The sequence below is a fragment of the Brienomyrus brachyistius genome, chromosome 1, assembly GCF_023856365.1.
Source record: "Brienomyrus brachyistius isolate T26 chromosome 1, BBRACH_0.4, whole genome shotgun sequence".
Lineage (NCBI taxonomy): Eukaryota > Metazoa > Chordata > Actinopteri > Osteoglossiformes > Mormyridae > Brienomyrus > Brienomyrus brachyistius.
The window spans coordinates 43,882,056-43,905,322 of NC_064533.1; the positions used below are offsets into that span (position 1 = coordinate 43,882,056).

Genomic DNA, 23,267 nt, shown 5'->3' on the forward strand with positions numbered 1-23,267 from the left:
GAACTTTATTTTTCCTACTAGAAGACTATCTCACTGATATTGTGGTAGGATTGTGCAATTACCTCTCATTGATTAAATGGATGAGGACTATGTAATGTACTGTTCATTATTGAATTCTTTTGCCATGTTGTTGATATGGTTTGAGTTGACTAGTATATTTTCAGCTGTATCCTAAAATAACACTGATTTAAAAGATCAGTACATTCATTACTATATAGCTATAGTAAGAGTTGCAGACTCTTTCAGATTGAGAGTTACTGAAGGGAAGAAGGTAAATAGTTTAGTGAATCTAATTATCAACCCAAGACTAAGTATACAGACCGGTCTTAGAAAAAATTGAAACATCTAGTTGACAAAACTAATGAAAACTACGATAGTAATTACCAAAACCTATCCTAAACCTATCCTATTTGTCTTGAGTGACAAAAGTGATGATGAGATGTAAAGAGCACGTTTATGGGTACTTACATTAACCAATATTTTACACAATGATTTAGTTTTGCACACAAACAAATTTTCTGCCAAATGAAGTTCTATGAAGTCTTTACCCTAGAAGATATCTTATTTTACATTTTGAAAGGGGCAGCATGGTGGTGCAGTGGTTAGCACTGTTGCCTCACACCTCTGAGACCCGGGTTCAAGTCTCCGCCTGGGTTACATGTGGAGTTTGCATGTTCTCCCCATGTCGTCGTGGGGTTTCCTCCGGGTACTCCGGTTTCCCCCCCACAGTCCAAAAACATGCTGAGGCTGATTGGAGTTGCTAAATTGCCCGTAGGTGTGCATGTGTGAGTGAATGGTGTGTGAGTGAATGGTGTGTGAGTGTGCCCTGTGATGGGCTGGCCCCCCATCCTGGGTTGTTCCCTGCCTCGTGCCCATTGCTTCCGGGATAGGCTCCGGACCCCCCGCGACCCAATAGGATAAGCGGTTTGGAAAATGGATGGATGGATGGATGGATACATTTTGAAAGTACATGTCTGTTTATTCGCTCGCCTCGTGATGAGCCTTTGCTGAGGTGAATAGTTTTGGAGATACAATTAATTTATTAGGACAAGTTCGATATTTCACAAATCTGGAGTTGTTCATTTTTTCTATCTATTTTTGGTGCTACTAATAAAGTTAAATTTCAGTAAATTTACATTATGGTAAGCAGGCAATTTGGTTTTGAATCCTTTTCAAGGTTGGAACATTTTTTATCTAATGAAGAATTAATTTTTGCTGATGTATCATATTGGTCATTGGTGCAATTTGTAAAATCACAAGTACTGTTCGAATTTTGTGAGATGAATCTTGTGTTGCACACTTTCAGTTTCACTATAAATTATAATCTAGTCTATACTTTATAAATAACTTTTGTATAACTCCTGTAGAGATTGGTGCAATATTCTGTCCATTCTTTATTTAAAAATTTCACAGTTGCAAATGTTTGAAAAAAAGTTGTCATTCTGGCTGTTGAAACTGTGCCTATTTGCAGATTGTATCTCAAACTGTAGAGCTAGTCACTTACCTTATTTGTGACCTATCACAACAAAACCGGTCATAAGTCGTGCTTAACTTGATAGCAATTTGTGAAATCTGAGTTAATCTGTTGCACTCTTATTTCACAATAAGCTTACAAAAGGAAAATGAACGACGAGTCCATATTAACCTGGTGAAGTTCAGAGCGACTTATGACCGGTTTTGTTGTGATGGGTCACATTTATAACTAAAAAAGGCGTTGATACATTATTTGGTCCTGTTGGCATCCACTATTCTAACTAGTCTTAAATGTTCCAATATTTTTTTAAATATCTGCTTCTGTCAAGTAGTTTATAATGGCTTTCATTTTGAAGTGTTCCTGAATATTAGGCTAAAATTGTTTGAATCAATGCCTAACAAGTAACTGATTAAAATAGGTATTTTATAAATGGGCTGTGTGTTAGGTCGGAGTACAGATACTTGTTTAACACATTCCACAGTTGTGACAGGGACCAAAAAACTGATATATAACTGCATATCTTTTAAATCATTTTCTGCATAAACATGTATTGTGTAAGCAGGGTGTCATGCCCGGCTCGTCCGCTCCTCGTGTGTGCCACGCCCCCTGCCTTCCCACGTGCATTTCCTTGATTGTACCCTGCTGTATCTGCTTACTTTGATTAGTCTTGTCTGGTTTTAAGTCCTGGTCTTACCTGTTAGCGTTGTCTGTCATGATGTTAGTCGGCGTGCCATGTTCCCGAGTCCTCGTCCTCCCAATAAATCCCCATTTGCCCTAATTCTGCCTGCTTGCTTGCCTCTCCGCTCATCACCTTACCCGTGCGTCTCTACCGCCGACGTATATCGTGACAGACAACGCTAACAGGTAAGACCAGGACTTAAAACCAGACAAGACTAATCAAAGTAAGCAGATACAGCAGGGTACAATCAAGGAAATGCACGTGGGAAGGCAGGGGGCGTGGCACACACGAGGAGCGGACGAGCCGGGCATGACACAGGGTAATGTCGTATTAATATTTCTTTATTAAACTGTAGTGTTCACAATGGACCATGTGTTATGTACATAGAATACAAGTATTACCTGTAGTGAAAGTACAAGAAAATTAACATAATTGGGTACAAATGTTTTAAAATTCAAGGTGATTTTATTATTTGTGATGCAATTTAATGATGTTCATTTTTCATTGTTACTGCTGAGTTGAATTATTTACATAGCTGTTATCATAACAACTGGAATGTTAAGGGTTTCCTGAAATAAATTATAGGCAACAAGTTGTGACCTCAAGCATTCTATATTACATGTATTTAGGTTGTTGATGTCATCCTGGGTAATGCCTGATGTTCAAGATGCTGTGTATTTCTTGATGTCAGTTTTACTTGGTAGTTCGGAACTTTGTAAATGTAAAAAGTTAGATTTTATGGGGATTCTAATATTTCATATCCCTTGTACAATTTATTTTAAGACAATATAATAAATTTAATTTGGAAAATTTGAGTGTGTCTTTTTGTTCCCTTTTTAGAGAATTTTGATCATTTTCTTCATTATATTTAGTTTACTGAGCGTTGGTATAACGTGCATTTTACATTAGCTGCAGATGTTGAGTTGACGTAACCCAGACATTGAAAGTAGGTTGGCACATGGTCCCCATAATGTCCGTGGGACGTTGGTTTTACGTTGGCCCCAGGGAATTGCACACATTTGCTTATCACTACTTGGTTTACCGCACGTTGGGACAACGTGCATTAGACGTTCGCTGCAGACGTACAGTTGACGTAAACCCGATGTGCAGATGCACGTCTGACGTCGGACGTTATGTCCGACGTTCTACCAACGTTGGGCCAACGTTAAATGTTAGCTGGGTAATACAATGGGCCAGGTGTATATGCGCTGTCGCCCAAAGCCCTGCTGCGGAGCTGCTGCTGTCTGCTGAGATTTGAGTCCTGCTTTGACCTCTGTAATCCCCCACTTAACTGAATGATGACGACCCCACCCACCGACGGTGCTTTTAAGTCCCCGGGAGGGATGCGGGCTGTGCAGATACAGCAGCCCGTGCGAAAGGTTCACAAGTGGGATGCCTTCGAAGGAGCACCTCCTAACGGGTAACGCCGGTCTGCTGGGAAGGGGGGGCGATTTCTGCAGCTGATTGCCTTAATTTTCATAAGGATATGAAGATGGTCGTCTATGTATGTATGTAATATGTTTATGTAGTTATGTTTTAGGAAAGGCTTTCCGGCGGTTTAAATTGGATGAGACTACCTCGGTAAAATGATTCACGGACAGAACGCCTTATACTTAAAGTTTCTGTTTCAGGTCGTTTCCTAGATGCTCGGTCTTGACATGCATACGCTAAAGGAGAACTGATGTTTTACTTCTTCGTACAAGGTGCGTACAGGACTGCGCTCACTGTGAGTCCCGAAGTGTCTGCACCTCCTCAGTCCCCTGCGCTTCTGGGCGGGTCAGGTGGTAGCCAGGATTCCTCAGATCACACCCTCCAGAAAATATCCATAGGTGACTTCCAAGAAAATACAGTTTTAAAAGTGGCGAGAGCATCTTCGCGAAATATGATTACCTTAAAAACGTGTTGCTTTAGGACACCAGTTATCAGTTTTTTTTAATGTTTAAGGTGCATTTTCAAAATTATATTTATTGCTCCATCAGGCAATCCACCACAACCTTATAGTCTTAGCGAAAGGGGGACGAGAACTGATTTGTTAAGCGATTAGTTTTGCTGTGGCTGTTTTCATTACATACTAATTCTGTTGGGCGCCCGTACGTGAGTGTTTCGTTATTCTGCTTCTCGATCCTCACCCTATATTCTGCTTTTCGTTGCAGATTTATCCGGTGAAAATAATCTTTTTGTTGAATTAATCCTATGATTAAAACACGTTTTACAGAATGCGGATATTCGCTTTAATGTTCTAATAGTCGAGAATAATTGTAATCAAAGTGCAATTGCATAGGATTTACCTCTTGAGGATCTCAGCTTTCGTTATTTTATGTTAAGCAGCAATAAATAGATATAGTCTGACTAAGACCTGATATATATAATTTCGACTTCATTCATTTAGAAAATATGGGTACGTGTTCATATACAGATATGTGACATATAAGATCACGTTTCCCCGTGATTTGCGGCTTTCCCAGTTTGACATGTGGCCTTCATTCACAACGACCCTGTCTTTATAAAGATCTCTGATATAAATATTTCAAGTGAATAGCAGAGCCAAGAAGTGTGGAAGGGAATCCCACAATTAAGGAGGAGAGTTTGTGTACGAACTGTCCTCCTTTTTAAACTGTAGACATGCTTAAATTGATTTTTATATTATATACATTTTTTTATTTATAACTTTTCGAGTGATCAGAGTGACAGGAGCCGGACTCAGTCACGTTCTGCCCGCCAGTATTGCTCAGTCTGGAAAGAATGGAAACCAGCAGTGAAGCTGAATTTCTTTTTTTGGCTTCTGGTTTTTCTGAGATTCCTTTCAAGCGTTTGTCTATCCATGGGAAATTATTCCTTACCTGGTTATTTCAGTATTTCGGGGGGGCAGACTTCAGGTGAAATACAATTTGATACATCATATTTGTCAAGACTCACGTTGTACCACTACATGTAACCAATGTAACCAATAATAGTTAATTGGAAATCCCCCCCGCTTTAGTCAATTCGTTTATTCAATTTAGATAAAGAGTGAATATAGAGTGAAAACAGCGTTTCATATTTTCATATATTTGTTTCTTGTTTAGTCCCTCACTTGGTTATAAACAGGGACCAGAGATCCAATATAACGAGCCTAAGACTGATATGGATGCCTTCTTGCTTTGCTGTCCCTCCCGTAGCGTCTTTCCTGCTGCTGCCCCCTGTCCTGGCCCCCTGGGGCTGCACACGCTCCTGTCCAGCCAGCTGCACCTGCATCCCGGAAGGCAGCTGCACTGTGCTGTGCGACCGCGCCGGCCTGCTTGACCTGCCCAAGGAGTTCCCTTGCGAGGCCACCTCCATCAACCTGGACAAGAACAGCCTGAAGTTCCTAGCTGAGCAGGCGTTCGGAACGCTGCCCTCTCTGAACTCCCTGTCGCTCGACCACAATAACATCTCTTTCATAACCCCGGGAGCCTTTAAAGGGCTGGCCAACCTGCTGGAGCTCAAGATGGCTCATAACGAGTATGTTCGCTATCTGCACACTCGCACGTTCATCGCTCTGAAAAAACTGAGACGCCTCGACCTTGCAGACTGCAACCTCTTCAGCATGCCTGACCGCATCTTTGTGGAGCTAACGGCGCTGCAGGAGCTACTTTGCTACCAGAATAACTTCCGGCGCATTCCGGGGGCAATCAGAGGCATGGAGAATCTCACCCACGTTTATCTGGAGCGCAACAAGATCGAGGCCATTGCCTACAATTCGTTGCTGGGACTTGGAAAACTCCAATACCTGAACTTGCAGGAGAATCGCATCAATGTGATCCATGACAAGGCCTTCCAGGACCTTCAGCGGCTGGAGAACTTTTACCTCAATGACAATCTGCTGGCGGACCTTCCCCTCTATTCATTCAAAGGCCTCTATCACTTAAAGATGCTCAACTTGGGCGGTAACTTTCTCACCCATGTCTCCAAGACTTGGTTTGGCGATCTAGTAGAGTTGGAGGTGCTTTATATGGACCGGAACCATCTGTCCTTCATTGAAGAGGAAGCCTTTGAAAACCTGACCAGCCTCATTTCTCTCCACCTCAACAGTAACAATCTGAGCACTCTGCCATTCTCAGTGTTCCAGCCCATCTACTTCCTGGGTCACCTCTATGTTTTTCGCAACCCCTGGGAGTGTAACTGTGACTTGGAGTGGCTGAAGGAGTGGATGAACAACTACAAGTTGGTGAGGGACATTCCCTGCGCCTCCCCATCTGCTGTGGCTGGCTTGGACCTTAGTGAGATAGCCTATTACAAGGTTGGTGGGGTGTGTGTGGATCCAGCAGAGCTCAACTTCACAAGCTCTGCCCCGGCGCCCACGCACCTGTGGCGTTCCACCACTGAAAACAGGTTCAGCAGCTTCCTCTCCAAACTTCTGCAGCAAGAGCTGCGGGATGAGATGCTCAACAGCACCGAGGGCAGAAACGGCACCATGGTGGAGCAGACGGAGAGCCGAGTGTCTGTTGGGACCCGTTTCCATGGCAGCCAGCTTCTCTTGCTTTTTGTACTCCTCTGTGGAGTGTCTGCCCGTCATGGCGAGATCTTGGGCAGTTGAAGTCAATGTTTTCCAGTAGGTTGCTGATTCTTCCATTTATGAAGATATGTATCATGTTTTGGCAACCAGAGGAAAGATGGATATTTCTTGCGGCAGGAAGTCAGTGCATGTGCGCTACAGTGGATATTTCACAATGCAGAGAACTGCAGATTCTGCTCCATGATTTCTGGTGGCTACGGTGTTTTATTGGGAAGTACGACTATAACTGTATGTATAATTTAATATAACACAGAGATTGGTGCTGCTGGAGGACATTGTAACCCATACGTTCAATTTCATAATGTTTAGAGGGAAACTTTTTGAGTCCCAAAGCAAATGATACAAACATGGTGGAAAGTAGCATTAAAATGAGATATCAGCAGTTTTCCAGGAAATAGAAATGATCTGTCAGGAATTGCATCCCACAGCGATTCCCTCCAAATGAATTCTTTATTCTCATTAGTTCTACTTTCCTCTTGTGCCAGGAAACTGTACAAGTTGAGCTGAGATTATGATCCTGTACGGAGGCCATCATCACTACTGTTGGCTGATTGGCTTGGCAGTAAAACGCAGTGATCAGCATGATTATTTGTCACATTGGCTTATAGACGATACTGGATCTAGGTAGCCACATGTCTTCAGAACAGCTGTAATTATTAATATACCCACATAGGGATCCTGTGACCTGACACCATCAGCTGTTAAGAGCAAACGCCAGTGAACTCCGGGTAATGTATTCATTGTGCCTTTTTGGGCCGTAGAATCGTAAGCACAATCGATTGCTGATGTGGCACTGTCTTCAAAGGATCAAGATTTTCTTTTTAGCCATTGCTATGTAGTGCATCATTGTTCCGTGGTGAGAGATATAGTTATCAATATCTGTCAAATTTAGTATGTATTTATGCCAGCGGATTGGTCTAACTGCGATGACATTAAAAGCAGTGATGTGACACTGAGTCTATGATGTATTAATATTTTTAAAGATCTATAAATCATTCCAAGCCTTCACATGTCATTAGGTGAATCTGTATTTCCTAGAAATACGCATGTCCATCTCCAAGGTGATGTGATACACATCTTGATTAGGGATGTGCATCTCCATCTCCAAGGTGACGTGACACACATCTTGATTAGGGATGTGTATCTCCATCTCCAAGGCGATGCGATATACATCTTGATACATTGTTAACAATACGATACATTAAAGATACATATGAAGCAACTACTATTGTGATCCGTTATGATTCACCCCTATTGCAATGCAGTGTGATTCCACACGATACAGTGTGATGCAATGGGTGATATTTCTAAATAATAAAGACACAGGGTTTCTACTAATAATTAAATATTTATGCAGCCCTGGTCATGTGCTGCTTCCCACTCAATAACTGCAGCTGACAGGGCAGGCCAGGCCCGAGACCTTCCCCTCATGACGCACTGCTCTGTGTTTTAGTTTGTTGGTGATGTCACGTGGCGTGGTGAGGGAGGGGCTGGCTCAGGTGCGGCACAGCGGCAGTAACCATGGTGACAGTCAGGCTTCAGGTGTTCTGATCCAGCGGGGAGTGCAGTATGACAGAGAGGTGGGTGACAGTCAATACAGTCTCCAGGTTAATATGACTTAAACAACAAGGTAAAACTAAAGACTTGCTTGTGGGCCTAATTCTCAAAAAGGTTGTTTTTCTTGAAGAAAAAATAGCAAAGCAGAAACCAAACGAACTGTGGACTGTATTAAATATCCTTCCTTCCCCTCCTTTAAACATAAGAATGAGCTGGCGATTCCTCTCCCTTCACAGACAGTAAAAAAGTTTGCTTTTGTGCTCAGTAGTTTACAATAATCACAAACTAAAAATTTCAATCCAGGCTCCATAGAGCACGGGCAAATATAACAAAAATATAGCATGTAATAATTAGCCAGTTACTGGCTTCGTCAAACTTATTTGCTCCAAAAGATACTTGCTGCTAATGAACAAACTGATAAAATTTTAATCACCACTAACTGATCATATTGGGCACCGCGACTTGTTGAGATTATATGTAATTTTGAAAACTGCTAAACATATTACATTTAATCAAAATCTTTTAAATGAAACAAATAAACTTCCACTGGCTCATTATCAAACAAGCTGTGACATGTAAACATACCCATAGCCCAGTTATATTCCCCTAAAAGTCAGATGAGCCAGGAAGGTTTTTCAGCTAAATTCCCATAGATAGACACAAAAGAAAGCTTGTTGTTATGCGCAGCAACTTAAAAAGTGAGTTCATGATAAAAAACGCCCTCCTGTGGTCTGGAAGCATAATAACCCCTGAATAAGCTCTGGGTGACAGCGTGTCCCCCGAGATAGGCGCCGGGTGACAGCGTGTCCCCCGAGATAGGCCCCGGGTGACAATGCCATGGGTGACAATGTGCCGCCCGAGATAAGATTCTACAAATATTGTTTTCTAAGACACTGACTTGCTTAGAGATCAGAAATTTCTAAATATTGTTTTTAGATACTTGTTTATGTGGCAAAATCACTTTTTTAGATCTCCTAAATAAAACATTTAATTTCTGACAGATTTGTTTACTGCCATTTCTGAGGCCTCAATATTCTGAAATGTCCATCAAAAGCTTCTTCAATGACTGTGCCAATGTGTTTGTGAGGCGTCAGTCTGTCACTTTTCGCAAGATGGAGTAAAACAGAGAAGTGTTGTGGTGAAGCCTTCCTGGCACAAGTGGATGGCTCTGCACGCCTGCCTTTTACCTTCATTACACTCACTGAATTTAGGACTCCAGGCTTTCAACAAATGAGTTAAGCTCCTTAAAACACAGAGCCTGTTTGTCCTCCGTTAGCCTGGCGGAACAGAGCCCTAATCCTGGTCTTAGTCTATAAGCTTGTGGATTTTCATGACTAACTTCAATTTTTATTATCTGACCCCCTCTTAACCGATTTTGTAATGTTTCAAGAGACGGAATTAAGCAGAATTGAGATGACAGATTTGTTAATTTGCCTAGGGGACTGAATGACAGCTACCTTTGCAGATTAATTATGGGTGATTGGCCAATGGGATGGGCTCCGGGTGGCGCTTGGCCAATGGGATGGGCTCTGGGTGACTGCTTGGCCAATGAGATGGGGTCTGGGTTATGCAAAGTAGTGTTCCGCATGTCACAATTCCGCTCGCATGCTGCTACCTGCTTGCACTCTGACGTGTCATAGGAAAAGGAGGAAGTCTGCGCACGGCAGTGCTTTCCAGTACATTCCGCTGTGGTAATGCCAGGCCTTCACTGGTGCTATAAATAATAGTGGTGAAGTCATGGTTTTGCGGGAATCGCAAAATGCTCTACTTACCTACAAGCCATCGGGCTAAACTGGACCAGCCAGGTGCTCCTGGACGCAGGACCCAGTTTGCATGGCTGCCTGAATGGGCTTCCTTTATAGTATAAACGGGCACACAGACTGTGATGGTTTATGTAGGATTTGGGCATTTTATGCAGGACGGGATTAAAGTTACTTCCATTAAGAAAAAATACATTTTTAAAGAGCAAGATTAAAAATAACAGAGCAGTAGTAATTGCTGGACGGATTCTTCATCCAATACTAGAGATTAAAAAGCCGTAGTTTTCCAGCATGGCACAGAAGGAGGATATTTGACTCTAGATGAGAGCAGTAAATATGATTAGTGGTGTGTCACCTAACTAATGTTCTCTCTCAGGGTCATTCAGACATGAGGAATTTGCATTAGCAGGGGTGCCTGGGTGGCAGTCTGAGGCCTTTTCCAAAAGCGTCTCAGGTTCCCTCAAAATCCTCCCCTTCAGCGTAAGTGCTGCATATTTGTTCAGTAATGGGTAGAGGTCCAGTCCCTCAGCTGGCTACCCTGACCCTCCGCATGGAGGTGTGGCCCTGAAACAAGGGGAGACGGTAAGCAAGCAGTTCAGTGGTGATGGGGCACAGCACAGTCACATCAAAGCAGGGCTGCAGGGGACCGACAGGAGGCCGTAATTACATTTAAATTCCATCCTTTGCTACAAATATTTTTGACTTTTTAGACTTTGACAACCTATTGCAGCTTTTTGTCCTCTACCTCTACAAATAGTGTTCAGGGCTAGAAGCTCAGAGATGTGCGTTTATAGGTAAAACACACAGGAACCAAAAGGGCCAACAAAGGAAAATCATCATTGAGATGACTGGGCTGGGCTGCTCTGGGATTAAAGAATTAGAAAATGCTACCTATGAGACAGGCGGCCAGATACTGAGCCATTCTGTTGTGCCATCTGTATGTGATCGTTATCCTGATGAGGATGTGCATCTCCGTCTCCGAGGCGATACGGTACACATCTCGATTAGGGACGTGCATCTCTGTCTCCGAGGCGATGTGATACACATCTCGATTAGGGACGTGCATCTCCGTCTCCGAGGCGATGTGATACACATCTCGATTAGGGACGTGCATCTCCGTCTCCGAGGCGATGTGATACACATCTCGATTAGGGACGTGCATCTCCGTCTCCGAGGCGATGTGATACACATCTCGATTAGGGATGTGCATCTCTATCTCCGAGGCGATGTGATTCACATCTCAATGTCAACGATACGATACATTAAAGATACATGTGAAGCAACTACTATTGTGATAGGATACGATTCACTCCTGTTGCGATGCAGTGCGATTTCACACAATATGATGCAACGCATCTCTGGACACACCTGACACTCCCATGAGACTGCAGAGAATTGGCCGCTGACAACAGTGGAGAACTAGAGATGAGAACATTTGAGAAATAGTTTAGGGGGGAATCAATCTAAATATTAAATTATTGATCACATTTATACATGATAAAGACACAGGGCTTCTACTAATAATTAAATATTTATGCAGCCCTGGTCATGTGCTGCTTCCCACTCAATAACTGCAGCTGACAGGGCAGGCCAGGCCCGAGACCTTCCCCTCGTGACGCACTGCTCTGTGTTTTAGTTTGTTGGTGATGTCACGTGGTGTGGTGAGGGAGGGGCTGGCTCAGGTGCGGCACAGCGGCAGTAACCATGGTGACAGTCAGGCTTCAGGTGTTCTGATCCAGCGGGGAGTGCAGTATGACAGAGAGGTGGGTGACAGTCAATACAGTCTCCAGGTTAATATGACTTAAACAAAAAGGTAAAACTAAAGACTTGCTTGTGGGCCTAATTCTCAAAAAGGTTGTGTTTTTCTTGAAGAAAAAATAGCAAAGCAGAAACCAAACGAACTGTGGACTGTATTAAATATCCTTCCTTCCCCTCCTTTAAACATAAGAATGAGCTGGCGATTCCTCTCCCTTCACAGACAGTAAAAAAGTTTGCTTTTGTGCTCAGTAGTTTACAATAACCACAAACTAAAAATTTCAATCCAGGCTCCATAGAGCACGGGCAAATACAACAAAAATATAGCATGTAATAATTAGCCAGTTACTGGCTTCGTCAAACTTATTTGCTCCAAAAGATACTTGCTGCTAATGAACGTCACCATAGTTGGCATCGCATCTGAGATATATGTCATTTTCAAAGTCACCAAACATATTACATTTAATCAAAATCATTACCAAACAAGCTTCAACATGTAAACATACGCATGGCTCAGTTTCATCCCCTTAAAAGTCACACGAGCCAGGACCCATGTCTCACCTTCCCGAAGACACAAAGAAAGTTTGCTTTTTTGCCCAACAGCTGACAAAGTGGGTTCCTGGTAAGAGTCGCGACCTCCTGTGGTCTGGAAGCATAATGACCCCCGAAAACATTAACGCCTGTTGTGAGCTAAATAAATAATACGAAATTAATAAAGCAAAATGATTTACCTCATTATTCTGCATTCGTTAATTGGATTTTACCAATACAAAGATTGTGCCTGGTTCACACAATTTTTAAACAGGGCAGTCGCATCGTGAACTTTTATACCGGTGCACCGATGAAAATCAGTGAATCTCACCTTACCTACTAATTACAAAAGCATATTTGTTTGCTGCGGATCTTGTTGCTTCTATATTTACAGATATGTTTGTGGGGTGAGAGAGCAGGTTCAGCCAGCCTGCCCGCAGCAGCTGAGATTAAGGGCCTCGGCTCAGGGCCTTCTGTGGTGATACAAGTACTCTGACTGTCAGGATGCAGGGACACATAACCTTCTAGATCTGTGTAGAACCTGAACTTAATGAGGTACACACCAGCACTCAGCTCTTATTTTCAGGGGTCGCCTGTTCATGTTTGAATTTCTCTGCTTGGATCCTGAAATCCTGGCCTGTATGGACAGACAGTGGACAGGCATGAAACCAAAAGTTCCAAGAAACCGAAGTTAATCCTGCTAGCAACCTGGGCACAAACGGTGTGCTTATGAGACAGAAGATGCAAAGGCCTCGTCATTTTTGAACACATAAAAGGAAATATATTTAAAAAACTGTTCATACTGAAGAATTGCTCTGTCAGTTGCAGAGGAATTTACACCAGGCAGTCTGAAGTAAACAGTTTGTGCTTTTTTGTTTTCTTTTGAGTGTACAAACTGCTCCTTCTTTTGCAAAGTATCTCACTTGCAAAATGTGTGCACCTCTTTTGAAACAATTACACATAGGATAAAAATCGGTATTCTTTCGATGGAACTGAAAACATTAATACTCTCAACGACACATTTCGGAAACGACGGGTCTGTAATAGTTTTTTCCCCGTCTCCCCCCGTCCCGCCCCACCTCCCCCAAATTGTTCTCATGACAAATTAACTCTAGACAATTTACAGACACATCTCACTACAAGGTCGATTAAAAACCGGTTGTTCAGAAAGTTACCCAGAATGCAAGGGATGTGCATAGGCATTACGATTTCCTCCCCGGTCTTGGTTTTCCCAACCGATGGAATGTTCTCTGCCGTAGATAACAGGAGTTTGACACTGATAACACTGACTGCATGTAAGCCTGCAGGAATCCACATGCATAAGACGTCATTCAAATCTCTTAAACATTTACGGTTTTCCTTTAGAGAGACAGTATCTATTCCGGCTGACAGCGTCAGCTATGAAATGTAAACGGAACCTGGGAAAATCGAGAGTGGCAGCCATCTGCGAGGGACAGGGTAAATGTGCTGTAGTGGGTAAAAAAATACAATTAGAAACAAACAAAATAGTGGATTTCAGTGAAGGAAGCCATTAAGGAAGAGAGGGGTGCCACGAAGATCATGTGCTTTTCATCGGTCTGTAGGGGGCGCTACGTTTCAAACTGAAGCATGGGTCACATGTTATGAAGGCTGCGATGCAAAGCCAAGACTGACACCTGGGGCGTCTCTGTGCTAACGACTGGTTTCAGATACTGTCTCTTTAAAAATAACAAAAACGGTCGCCTCCTAGCTATAAGGACATGACAATATATAAATTTTATACAACACTACGTCTAGGTAGTCTTTAAGGACCAAGACTGACTGTAGTTCATGTACACTGAGGTCTTCCAGGGAAGACAGTTTCTTCCATGGTAAGTTGAAGTTGAACAGGTGCATTGTAAAGAAGGGGGGTGGGACTGGGGGTGTGACCTAGTACACCCAGGAAACAGGCACCCACTGGGGTGCCGTGCACACCAGGTCGATGGCTTCCTCTAGGTATCTGATGGTCTCGTCAATCTCGTTGTTGATGACGGTCTGGTCGAAGTAGTGGGCATACGTCTTCTGCAGAATCTCAGACTCCTTCTGCAGCCTCTGGAGGGACTCGTCCTGGAATGGAGCAGAGGACAGTGACCTCGCGATAGCCTCTCTTCCGTGCGTCAGGCTAGGGAGCATCTACAGGAAACCCGCCAGTGAAGAACATTTCCTGCGGACCTGAGACCTGCCACACACAGGGACCAGAACACAAAGTGCTACCTGCTACTCAAAAACTCACTACTGCTCCACACAAAAAAGTCAAGACAGGGCGGTCTGTAAACCCAGCACTGCTTCACATCTGACAACTATGGGCCATGTAGCAGTAGCAGGAAAGGGCAGGAGCCAAGCGGAGTCAGGACGGGGAGCCAAGGAGAACCAGGACCTGGGGGTGGGTCAAGGGGAATTGTGACGGGTTGCGGGAACAGCTAACGCTAACGCTCGCCACACTCGTACTTACGGGCAACTTTCTGCACCACCGGGGGAGCTGGCATGGAAGGGGAACGCAAAAGAAATCAGAACATGGGCAAACAAAAGTAAGACGGGGCGGTGGGTTGGCTGCAACTCCAGGGTCGCCTACGGCAACGGCTCCACATGTGGGACCCGCTGAGCTGCCAACAGAGTTGGGGCTCGTCTGCAGGAGATCTCAGAAGAGCTATTGTCAGCAGAACCGAACGCAGATGGAGCCCTGAGCACTGAAGCTGCTTTCACCTCCTCCGTGACGGAATGGAAAAGCTGATCGCCATTTCAGGCAGACAGGCTGGGCTTTTAAAAGTCAACAGCGATGCCTGACGGGAGAGCCGATGTTGGGCTCGATGGCGGTGGGCTACATCAGACACCAACACACCATGCACACGTCAACTCTCGAGAAGCAAGATGCCGTCTGGCTGTCATGGTTTAAGGTGGGAAGTTTTAAAAAAAAAATAAAAATTTTTTTTAAATTTTTTTAAAAAAGATTTTTTAAAGGTGGGGGGCATACAAAGGGCGATAATTCATACGGGGAAGCCGACCTTATCATTAACCAATGACATGTTTTAACAGGGGAGGGGGACTCTGGGGGCCAATCAGCTGCCAGCTAGGACCAGCGCCCTTGTGCCCCCTCTCCATGACCCCACCCCTGCCGTTGAATGTTATATGCTCTTAATCTTTATGTACACTTAAAAATAATATTTTAAACAAGTTCAACTACAACAAACTTCTGGAAACTGTTTAGACCTGCCAGCCTGACACCACGGCACGCTGGGACTAGTTATGTAGCAGTTTTGCCGTCTTTTTTCACATTTCCTACCCCACTGGCGGTGGGACTTGATGCTTGTTTACGATCTTGGACATCCCAGAGACAGGCGTAAAACGCTCTGCATGTGTGCCGGCGTGGGAGCCTCACCTCGCTGATGCCGGGCGTTACGGTCGGGGCAGCAATGAAGACGACGTAGGGGGCAAATTCAGCCGTCCGTAGGACCTTCAGGGCCTGTGGGAAAACAAAAACCTATGTGGAGCTCCTCCAGATGGCTTCGGTTTTCTGGAAACATCTCCTTGCCCAGGAGCGTCACCCACCTGTGGCTCCACGTCGAGGATGGATATGAGCCCCTGCTCGTGGATCTTGCGTATGGTCTCCAGCCGGGTGCCGTACATGGCGTCCTCATGACTGCCATATTCCAGGTAATCGTTGTTCGAGATGTCCTGCATCATCTGGTCGTGGGATACGAAGTAGTAGTTCTTACCGTTTTCCTCGTCCTTCTTCGGAGGTCTGGTTGTGTCTGTGTGGACGGAGGAGGGGGTGACGGACCTGGTGAGACACACCGCACGGACCTCCATGCAGGGATAATATGAATATGGCATTTCCTCATTCAGCCAGCAGTGCCACAGCGCCACTCTGTGGTGGAACCAGACTTTGCAGATCTGGCTTCTCTACTTCCCCCGACCACGGCCAGTTGGCAGGTTCACCTCAAGTTCTAATGTCTAAGCTCCTTCAGTCCCAACTGCAGACAAATATGAAGGTAGCACTGCACCTGGACACCCTGAGCAGGGCCTGCTCCATGCTTACGGGTCTTATCTGTAGCAACAGCGCCTCCAGCTGGAGACATTTCTTAGCCCTTTAAGATGCAATGACATAGTAAAACAGTCAGTGGTGGATGCTAAAATTGCTGACAGCGACCTGTGCTTCCTGGGTAAGTTCCAGGCTTTGCAACCTTCTGCTGGATAACTAGAGTATAACCATTATACAGTTAGACATGGTTATCCCCATTTCACTTAAGAGTTCTTTAGCTCTGACAACAGAGGTATGGCAGAAGCACAAGGGGGCGGAGCCTGAGTCACTCTGCCCTTATAGCCAGCGCTGGGCTTCTTAGCTCCTTGTTTTTTCCAGTCATGTTTCAGTACAGTACTTCTTTCATATGGTAAATAATGATAAATCATTTGCCATTTGCGCAAGTACAGTGGAATGCTTCTCTTGGCCCATATTGCTCTCCGTAGCTTGGGGGGGGTGACAGTACAGGGTCAGCCAGCACGTAGCATCCCTGGAGCTGGAGGTTAAGGGCCCTGCTCAGGGGTCCACAGACTATTCTCCCAAGGGCAGGGATCAAACCAGTAACCTTCCAATCGCAGGCACAGAGGCTTAGCCCACTGAGCTACACACTGCCCCCAAATAAGGGTCTTTTCAATGGCTGACCGCTGATGCCCATTCAGCCGTAAGGTGGCAAATCTAAAGATGATGTTCCTCCTGTTGCTAAATGCTTCAGGGGCCGCTGTGTTGGAGGGTGGCATGTAAAAACAAATGGAGAGAGACCCAGAGAAGGTGATGGGAACAGCCAGAGTGAGACCTGGACGCCAGCACTGCCAGCGGAGGAGATCAGGAAGTGTCTTACGTGGGATGGGGTAGGCAAATCTGTGCGGATGCTTGGCGATCAGCGTGTTCTTGATGTGCCGACGTCCGACACCGTGGGCCCCTGTGGTGGGAAGATGCGTTAAGGCTGGCGGCCACAGGCCCTAAGGGCAGTGCACACCGGACCTCCCCCTGTAATCCCCTCCCCCCGCGCACTCCCATCGCCTTACGCACCCAGGAGGACGAGAGTTTTCCTCTTGAAAGCAGGCAGCTTCACCACTTCCTCGTACGTGACCAGGTCTAGTTGATCGAACACTGGAACGGGAAGGGGGCGCTGCTGAGTCACGCATAAGGGTGAGCGCGACGCGGTCGGAGCACTGCGCAGTGCCATGGTACATTTCGTAAATGGAATGGAATAAAAAGCACCACAGGCAAAGAAAGAGAGAAAACAAGAGAGAGAGTGAGAGAGAGAGAGAGAGAGAGAGAGAGAGAGAGAGCGCACGAGAGAGAGAGAGCGCACGAGAGAGACAAGAAGAGTGCTTTAAGAAAATTCTTGAATAGTTCTCTAAGCGATATTGAAAAGCTTTTGTCTCTTTTCATGTGCTCAGACTGTCTTGTGTCTCAAATGGTGGTTGTGGGGGATGAGGACAAAACAGATGGTTCCAGAAGTACGGTTTGGTGATGACAGTGGGGACCAACGGCAGTCTACTGCCTCGACATTGTGGGAGTGTCCCAGGAATGGTGCAGCCATCTCCTGAAAGATGGTAAAGCAGATTTCTGGGGCTTTGTGCATCCTGAAAAAGGCCCCGAGCTACTCCAGCCCTAGAGAGATGCAGCGCATGAGGTGTAACCGTGAAAAAGGTAAAGCAGGCGAATGCAGAAGCTGATGCTGATGAGGAGCTGGGACTAGATTCCTGCATAAATCACCACGCAATAAAATCATGAAAGAGGATCCAGTGTGGGGCAATGAGGCTGTTTTCACAATTATCACCCTACATCTCTATGGCAGGGTTTTTTCAACCCAGCTCCCTGGATGCCCCCCAGCTTACTCTACAAAGAGCAAGTTGAGGGAGGTGTGAAGACAATTCCCCACACGGGGATCAATAAAGTAGCTGCAAGCTAAGAGGGAGCAACAACGTGGACTTGGTCTTGGGTCCAACTAAAGACTGTGTGGCGAAATGCTGCACATGTGACATTCAAAGGCTAAAGAAATTCTTGTGCTCCAGATGAGTGTGTGGGGGGGGGGGGATTTCTGTCTTGGATAGAAAATAGTGCCCAAATCATACGAGTTTGCAGACTAGGAAGCAGTTCTGCAGGAAGAGCAGATGGGGAACGGAAAGTCAAGGCTGACCGCGATTTCGAAAGGAGGGGAGGAAGCCAAGTTAAACCGCACCAAGTCTGCCAGGAGATTTCCGTTTCAATTTTACCGCGTCTGTCATAAAAAAAGAACAAGCAAAGGCCCAGAATGGCGGCCAGGTGCCGATGGCGACGACGCAAATGGGGGCATGAGAGAGGAAAGCAGGCAGGAAACGAAAGAGAGACGTCGTCACCAAGTGTTACTTACATGGCCATTGGCAGGGAGACAGCATGGAAAATGGGAGGAGGGGGCATCGAGATATGGGTTAGTCACACTGGTCAACACAGACAGCGTTTCCATTAACAAAACACACCGGTTCAGTGTTAATACAGCCAGTAGGCAGAGTACACAGAGTAGCCTGTGTAGGGGAACGGTCAGGCTGGACCAGACTGCGGGGACATTCTGACCCCCAGAGAAACATCCAACAGGTTTATACGACACGCAGGGTAGGTGGACAGCCACTGGGGCTCCTGTGCAAAGACAAAACTGAAAGAGGGTTTTAAGGAAAATACATCCCTCAGAAGGATGAGCTGCATGTTTGGGGAAGGACCTGTCGTGTTATGATGTGTTTATAGCAGTATATTCACTGGAGGCCGAAGTCCAGGGGAAAACAGGACACTGGATTTCAGAGGCACTTTGGGATCTGCAGAAGCAAGACTGAGCAGCTCGTTTGTGGACAGGGTGAGCCTGTGCGTGCCTGGGTGTGTGCGTGTGTTTGGGTTATGTATATATTACATTGTGGGGACATTTGGGTCCCCACAATGTGATAAAAATCTGTTACTTTGACATTGTGGGGACCATTTTTTCCAGCCCCCAAAAAGGGAAGCTCAATTTTATAAAAGTCTGTGAGCGCAATCAAACAAACTATAAATGCCAGAAGTCAAAAATGGTTTGGTTACTGACGGTTAAGGTTAGGGCTGGGTGGGGGTTAGGGTCCTCATTGGTGGGATTTTGCCCACAGAAATGAATGAGAGTTCCCACAGTGTATGTGTGTGTATAAAGCACAGAGGTGAACCGCCGCTTGGTCTGTGTGTGTAACTCTGCAGATCTTGCTGTCACAGTAGAAAATAGGCCACTTCCTGTGAGACTGAGGCGTTCTGGCCCGGGCCCTGGACCCCGGGGCCCCTTTTGAACTCCCTGGCTGCTTCCAGCCCTGGGTGTCAATGCCCACTTCCTCCAGTGTAATCAGTGCACCTCTCTGCACAGTCTGTGAGCCGCTCACCCCTGTACACACTAACCTGGTGACCGGTAACTAAATGGCTTCCTGGTGATGCCAGACACAACCACAACTTTCACAACAACGTTATTCATCCGGTTGCACAACATCTGTCTGGGTGGCAGATGAACGAGGTCTCTTCATGGCTGTGGTGCAGCTCTGAGCCAGCGGGGCGTGATGCCGGGGGGGGTGGGGGGCTCGCCCCGCGCTCACCTGCGTTGTGCTTGGCCAGGTACTTGTCCTTGTACTGTTTCTTCTTCTTGCCAAACCAGGTGCAGGTGGCCTGCTGCTCCTGCTTCGTCTTCTCCATGGCGATGCAGGCCACGCGCCTTCAAGAGCAGGAGGAGAGAGCTAAGATCACCATCAGGCTCCGCCTAAAGCCCGTGGGCTCCACGGCGGGAGCCAGGCGTACCACTCCTGCAGCTCTGGGGAGGGGATGAGGCCAGCCGTCCCATTCTTGGTGCTTTCCAGCTTGCCCTGCCACCAGTTGTGGTCGTCCTTGCTGATGATCTGGATGATATCGCCCACCCTGAAGGAGATGCCCGCTTCCTTGCAGGGGATCAGGTCATCCTTGGTGGGGTCATACTCAAACTGCGCCCTCACATAGATCTGTGGGGAGGGGGTGAAGCAGGGATGGGCAGACGAGGGTGGGGGAATATTTGATAGTTATTATAAAGCAGGGGGCGGCATGGTGGTGCAGTGGTTAGCACTGTTGCCTGACACCTCTGGGACCCGGGTTCGAATCTCCGTCACATGTGTGCGGAGTTTGCATATTCTCCCCATGTCGTCTTGGGGTTCTCCCCATGTCGTCTTGGGGCCCCCCATCCTGGGTTGTTCCCTGCCTTGTGCCCATTGCTTCCGGGATAGGCTCCGGACCCCCCGTGACCCAATAGGATAAGCGGTTTGGAAAATGGATGGATGGATGGATGGATTATAAAGCAGTGGGAGAGAAATGAAGGAAGGGGGGTGGGGACCCACTGTATGGCAAGGATCTCAGCAGGAACTGTATGACTGAGCTCCTGGGGGCCCTGAACTGTACGGAGAGGCTCCAGGGGGCCCTGAATCGTACGGAGAGGCTCCTGGGGGCCCTGAGAGGCTCCACGGGCAGCTTGGATCTGGCGAGGTCTGCTTCTCTGTGGCCCAGCCAGCCCGAGATGTCAGTCCCACACAGGACGTGGATCCATGGCAACCAACTATCACATACCCGGTGTGAGACACTTTCAGACTCTCATGCACACGCACGAAATCTTATGGCAAATCTATGTTATTCCATTATAAACCTATAAATAGCTACATCAAAAGCATTGGGGTAGTCTGCAAACCCTACAGACTATTTGCACGGTAAAAAACTGTTACATGCATGTAAATTTGTGTCTCGAATTGAAAACATCACAGCGGCCAGCTGACCGAAGCTGGAGACCCTGCTGATCTGATGCACTTATGGAAGGAAAGACGCTGGGATGTGGAGTGGCTTTCTGCTGTCACGTCAGCGGGATGGTGACCACGGGGCGGTGAGAATTAGTGCCATTAAATTGGGGGGAGGGGGATTCATACATGAATACTGAGACAGGGGGACTATTATTTGCAGGAAAAAGGAGGAGGCAGTGAGGGGGGGGGGGGGGGCAAGCAAAGGCTGGTATTTACCTGTCGTCCTTTGGGCTGGATTGTTGCTGGTAAATCCTGCAAAGAAAAAAGAAAAGACAACCACAGTGGGAGAATATTGACCATTTACTGAGAGGGCAGAAAAGCCCAAAGAGAAGCGTCACGCTGCCACAATTGGCACGTCTGCAAAAGGACATTCACTTTGGTTCACACGTCGTGGCAGCAGACGGTTCGGTCCCCTGGCAACAAGCAAGTGGCAGCCCAGAGCGAGCAAGCAAGCACCTAACATCAGTCAGAAAGGCTGTGAGGATGGAGGCCACGCCCCCCTCATGCCAGGCGGCCAGTCGCACGCAGATCCAGTGGGCGGGCCCTGCAGCGCACATGCTCAGTCAGTGCTGAGGTGATTACGGCTTCTCTACATGCCACACCCTCCCCATGCCAGGCGGCCAATCGCACGCAGACCCAGTGGGCGGGCCCTGCAGCGCACATGCTCAGTCAGTGCTGAGGTGACTTCGGCTTCTCTACAGGCCAACGCCTCCCACAAAATCTTTATGCTTGACCTTGGGGCTACAAGGGACCCTTAATGGCATCAACAGCACAGTCCCGGCCATGACATAATCGACCATGGGCCCCCGGCACTTTGGCCAGCCGGAACAAAGGGTCGGTCTGAGGCAGCATGAGACTCAGATAGACAGGGAGGTCCAGAGTGGCCATTTGTAGGTACTGCGTGTTGGCGGGGGGCCTGTCAGACCAAGGGATCACAGCGAACAGTGAGGGAACAGTGAACACACCAATTTGAGAACAGAGATAGCGGAAACGTGGCTCTGCTGACGACCTGCCTCTGTGAGAAATGACTTGAGCTAGACTCTGGGGGGGTGTGGTGGGGGGGGGTCACCACGGCCTACAGGACACTGTTTCAGCATGACGGCTTACAGCAGTGCTTCTCAAAGTTTAAGAACCACTGGCTTACAGTTACAATGAGGGGGCTAAACGTATGTGTGTGTGTGTGTGTGGGGGGCAGACAAGAAACAAACAGAAGTGGTGTTTTACAGTAAAAATGTAGGACAGTAAGAAGCATCAGTTGCACACAGGGTTGAGCTGAGGATTCTGGGTGGGGGGGGGCACCGGTCGCCTGGAGAAGCAGGGGAATCTTACCAAGATGGAACTGCTAATGCTGCTGTGGCCATTGGCAGGGGACTGTCTGGAGGTAGAGGGGGACTCTTTCTGAAATAAGACACAGAATTCAGTGACACAACAGCCCCAACAGCCGGGACACAAGAAACAGGGGGGGGGGGGGCCGGCGTGGACCCATGGAGAGCACGGCGGTGTTAAGGGGAGCACAGGACAATGTGGAGGGAGCTGGCCCCGGGGGGGGAGCCCGCTACACTCGCTTTTTAGAAACACCCTGGAGGAAAGGAAGTCCACATGTGTGATAACGCAGCGCTGAGCTTGAGTGGTTTTCCATATGCAGAAAAGCAGAAGCGAAAGCGAAGTTCCGAGACTGAAAGATGGACACAAGGTGGCACTGTAGTGCCATTAGAAACCGAGCCCCAAAATCAGTCTTTTTGTGTCACTCTTCTAGTCTGAGGAAAAAAATAAACAGCTCAGCTGTTAAAAACAGCCGCAGGATGCATCTTGAAAAGTCTTAACTGGTCAAAACCCTGCATGTTAATTAACTGCAGCCTGAGATACCTGCAGTGCTATGAAGACTTCCAGGAAGGAGTTACTGCAAATGCTGGAGCTATAGGGGGGTGGGGGCAGTCAGACAGTAGTGGAGATGGGTCCTGGAACAGGTGGGGGGCCTGCTCTCTGGGGGGGAGGTTCCGGTATCTTGGTTGTAAAATTGGTGTGCCAGCACCCGTGCTGGTAGAGGGAAAGCTTTCTCAAACACACACAGCCACCAGCAGGAAGTGAGCTGGAAGGGTCACCGAAAAGAGGGGGTGGGGGGGCAGAGGTGGTGAGGGTTGTGGT

General features: G+C 46.8%; 2 protein-coding genes across 2 annotated transcripts in view; one reads left to right on the top strand and one right to left on the bottom strand.

The window, feature by feature from the left end:
* Positions 1–3,306: 3,306 nt before the first annotated feature.
* Positions 3,307–6,891, top strand: nyx (nyctalopin). Its single transcript, XM_049006106.1, has 3 exons — positions 3,307–3,573; positions 3,785–3,856; positions 5,312–6,891. Exons 2-3 carry the CDS (start codon positions 3,835–3,837, stop codon positions 6,706–6,708), a joined length of 1,419 nt encoding a protein of 472 aa, XP_048862063.1. The 5' UTR covers positions 3,307–3,573; positions 3,785–3,834; the 3' UTR covers positions 6,709–6,891.
* Positions 6,892–12,191: 5,300 nt separating this feature from the next.
* The window catches only part of LOC125734192 (peripheral plasma membrane protein CASK-like), an 85,815-nt gene continuing 74,739 nt past the window's right edge, over positions 12,192–23,267 (bottom strand). The window contains 9 exon segments of the mRNA XM_049006105.1: positions 12,192–14,375; positions 15,685–15,768; positions 15,855–16,057; positions 17,165–17,245; positions 17,356–17,436; positions 19,908–20,023; positions 20,107–20,303; positions 21,339–21,374; positions 22,452–22,520. Coding sequence (XP_048862062.1) covers positions 14,199–14,375; positions 15,685–15,768; positions 15,855–16,057; positions 17,165–17,245; positions 17,356–17,436; positions 19,908–20,023; positions 20,107–20,303; positions 21,339–21,374; positions 22,452–22,520 — 1,044 coding nt within the window. The 3' untranslated portion in view covers positions 12,192–14,198.

Excerpts from the sequence above, each read along its gene's own strand:
- nyx (XM_049006106.1), top strand. The coding sequence starts at position 3,835 with ATGTTTTACTTCTTCGTACAAG. Across the intron at positions 3,857-5,311 it reads GTTTTACTTCTTCGTACAAG|CGTCTTTCCTGCTGCTGCCC; the intron begins GTGCGTACAGGA and ends TCCCTCCCGTAG.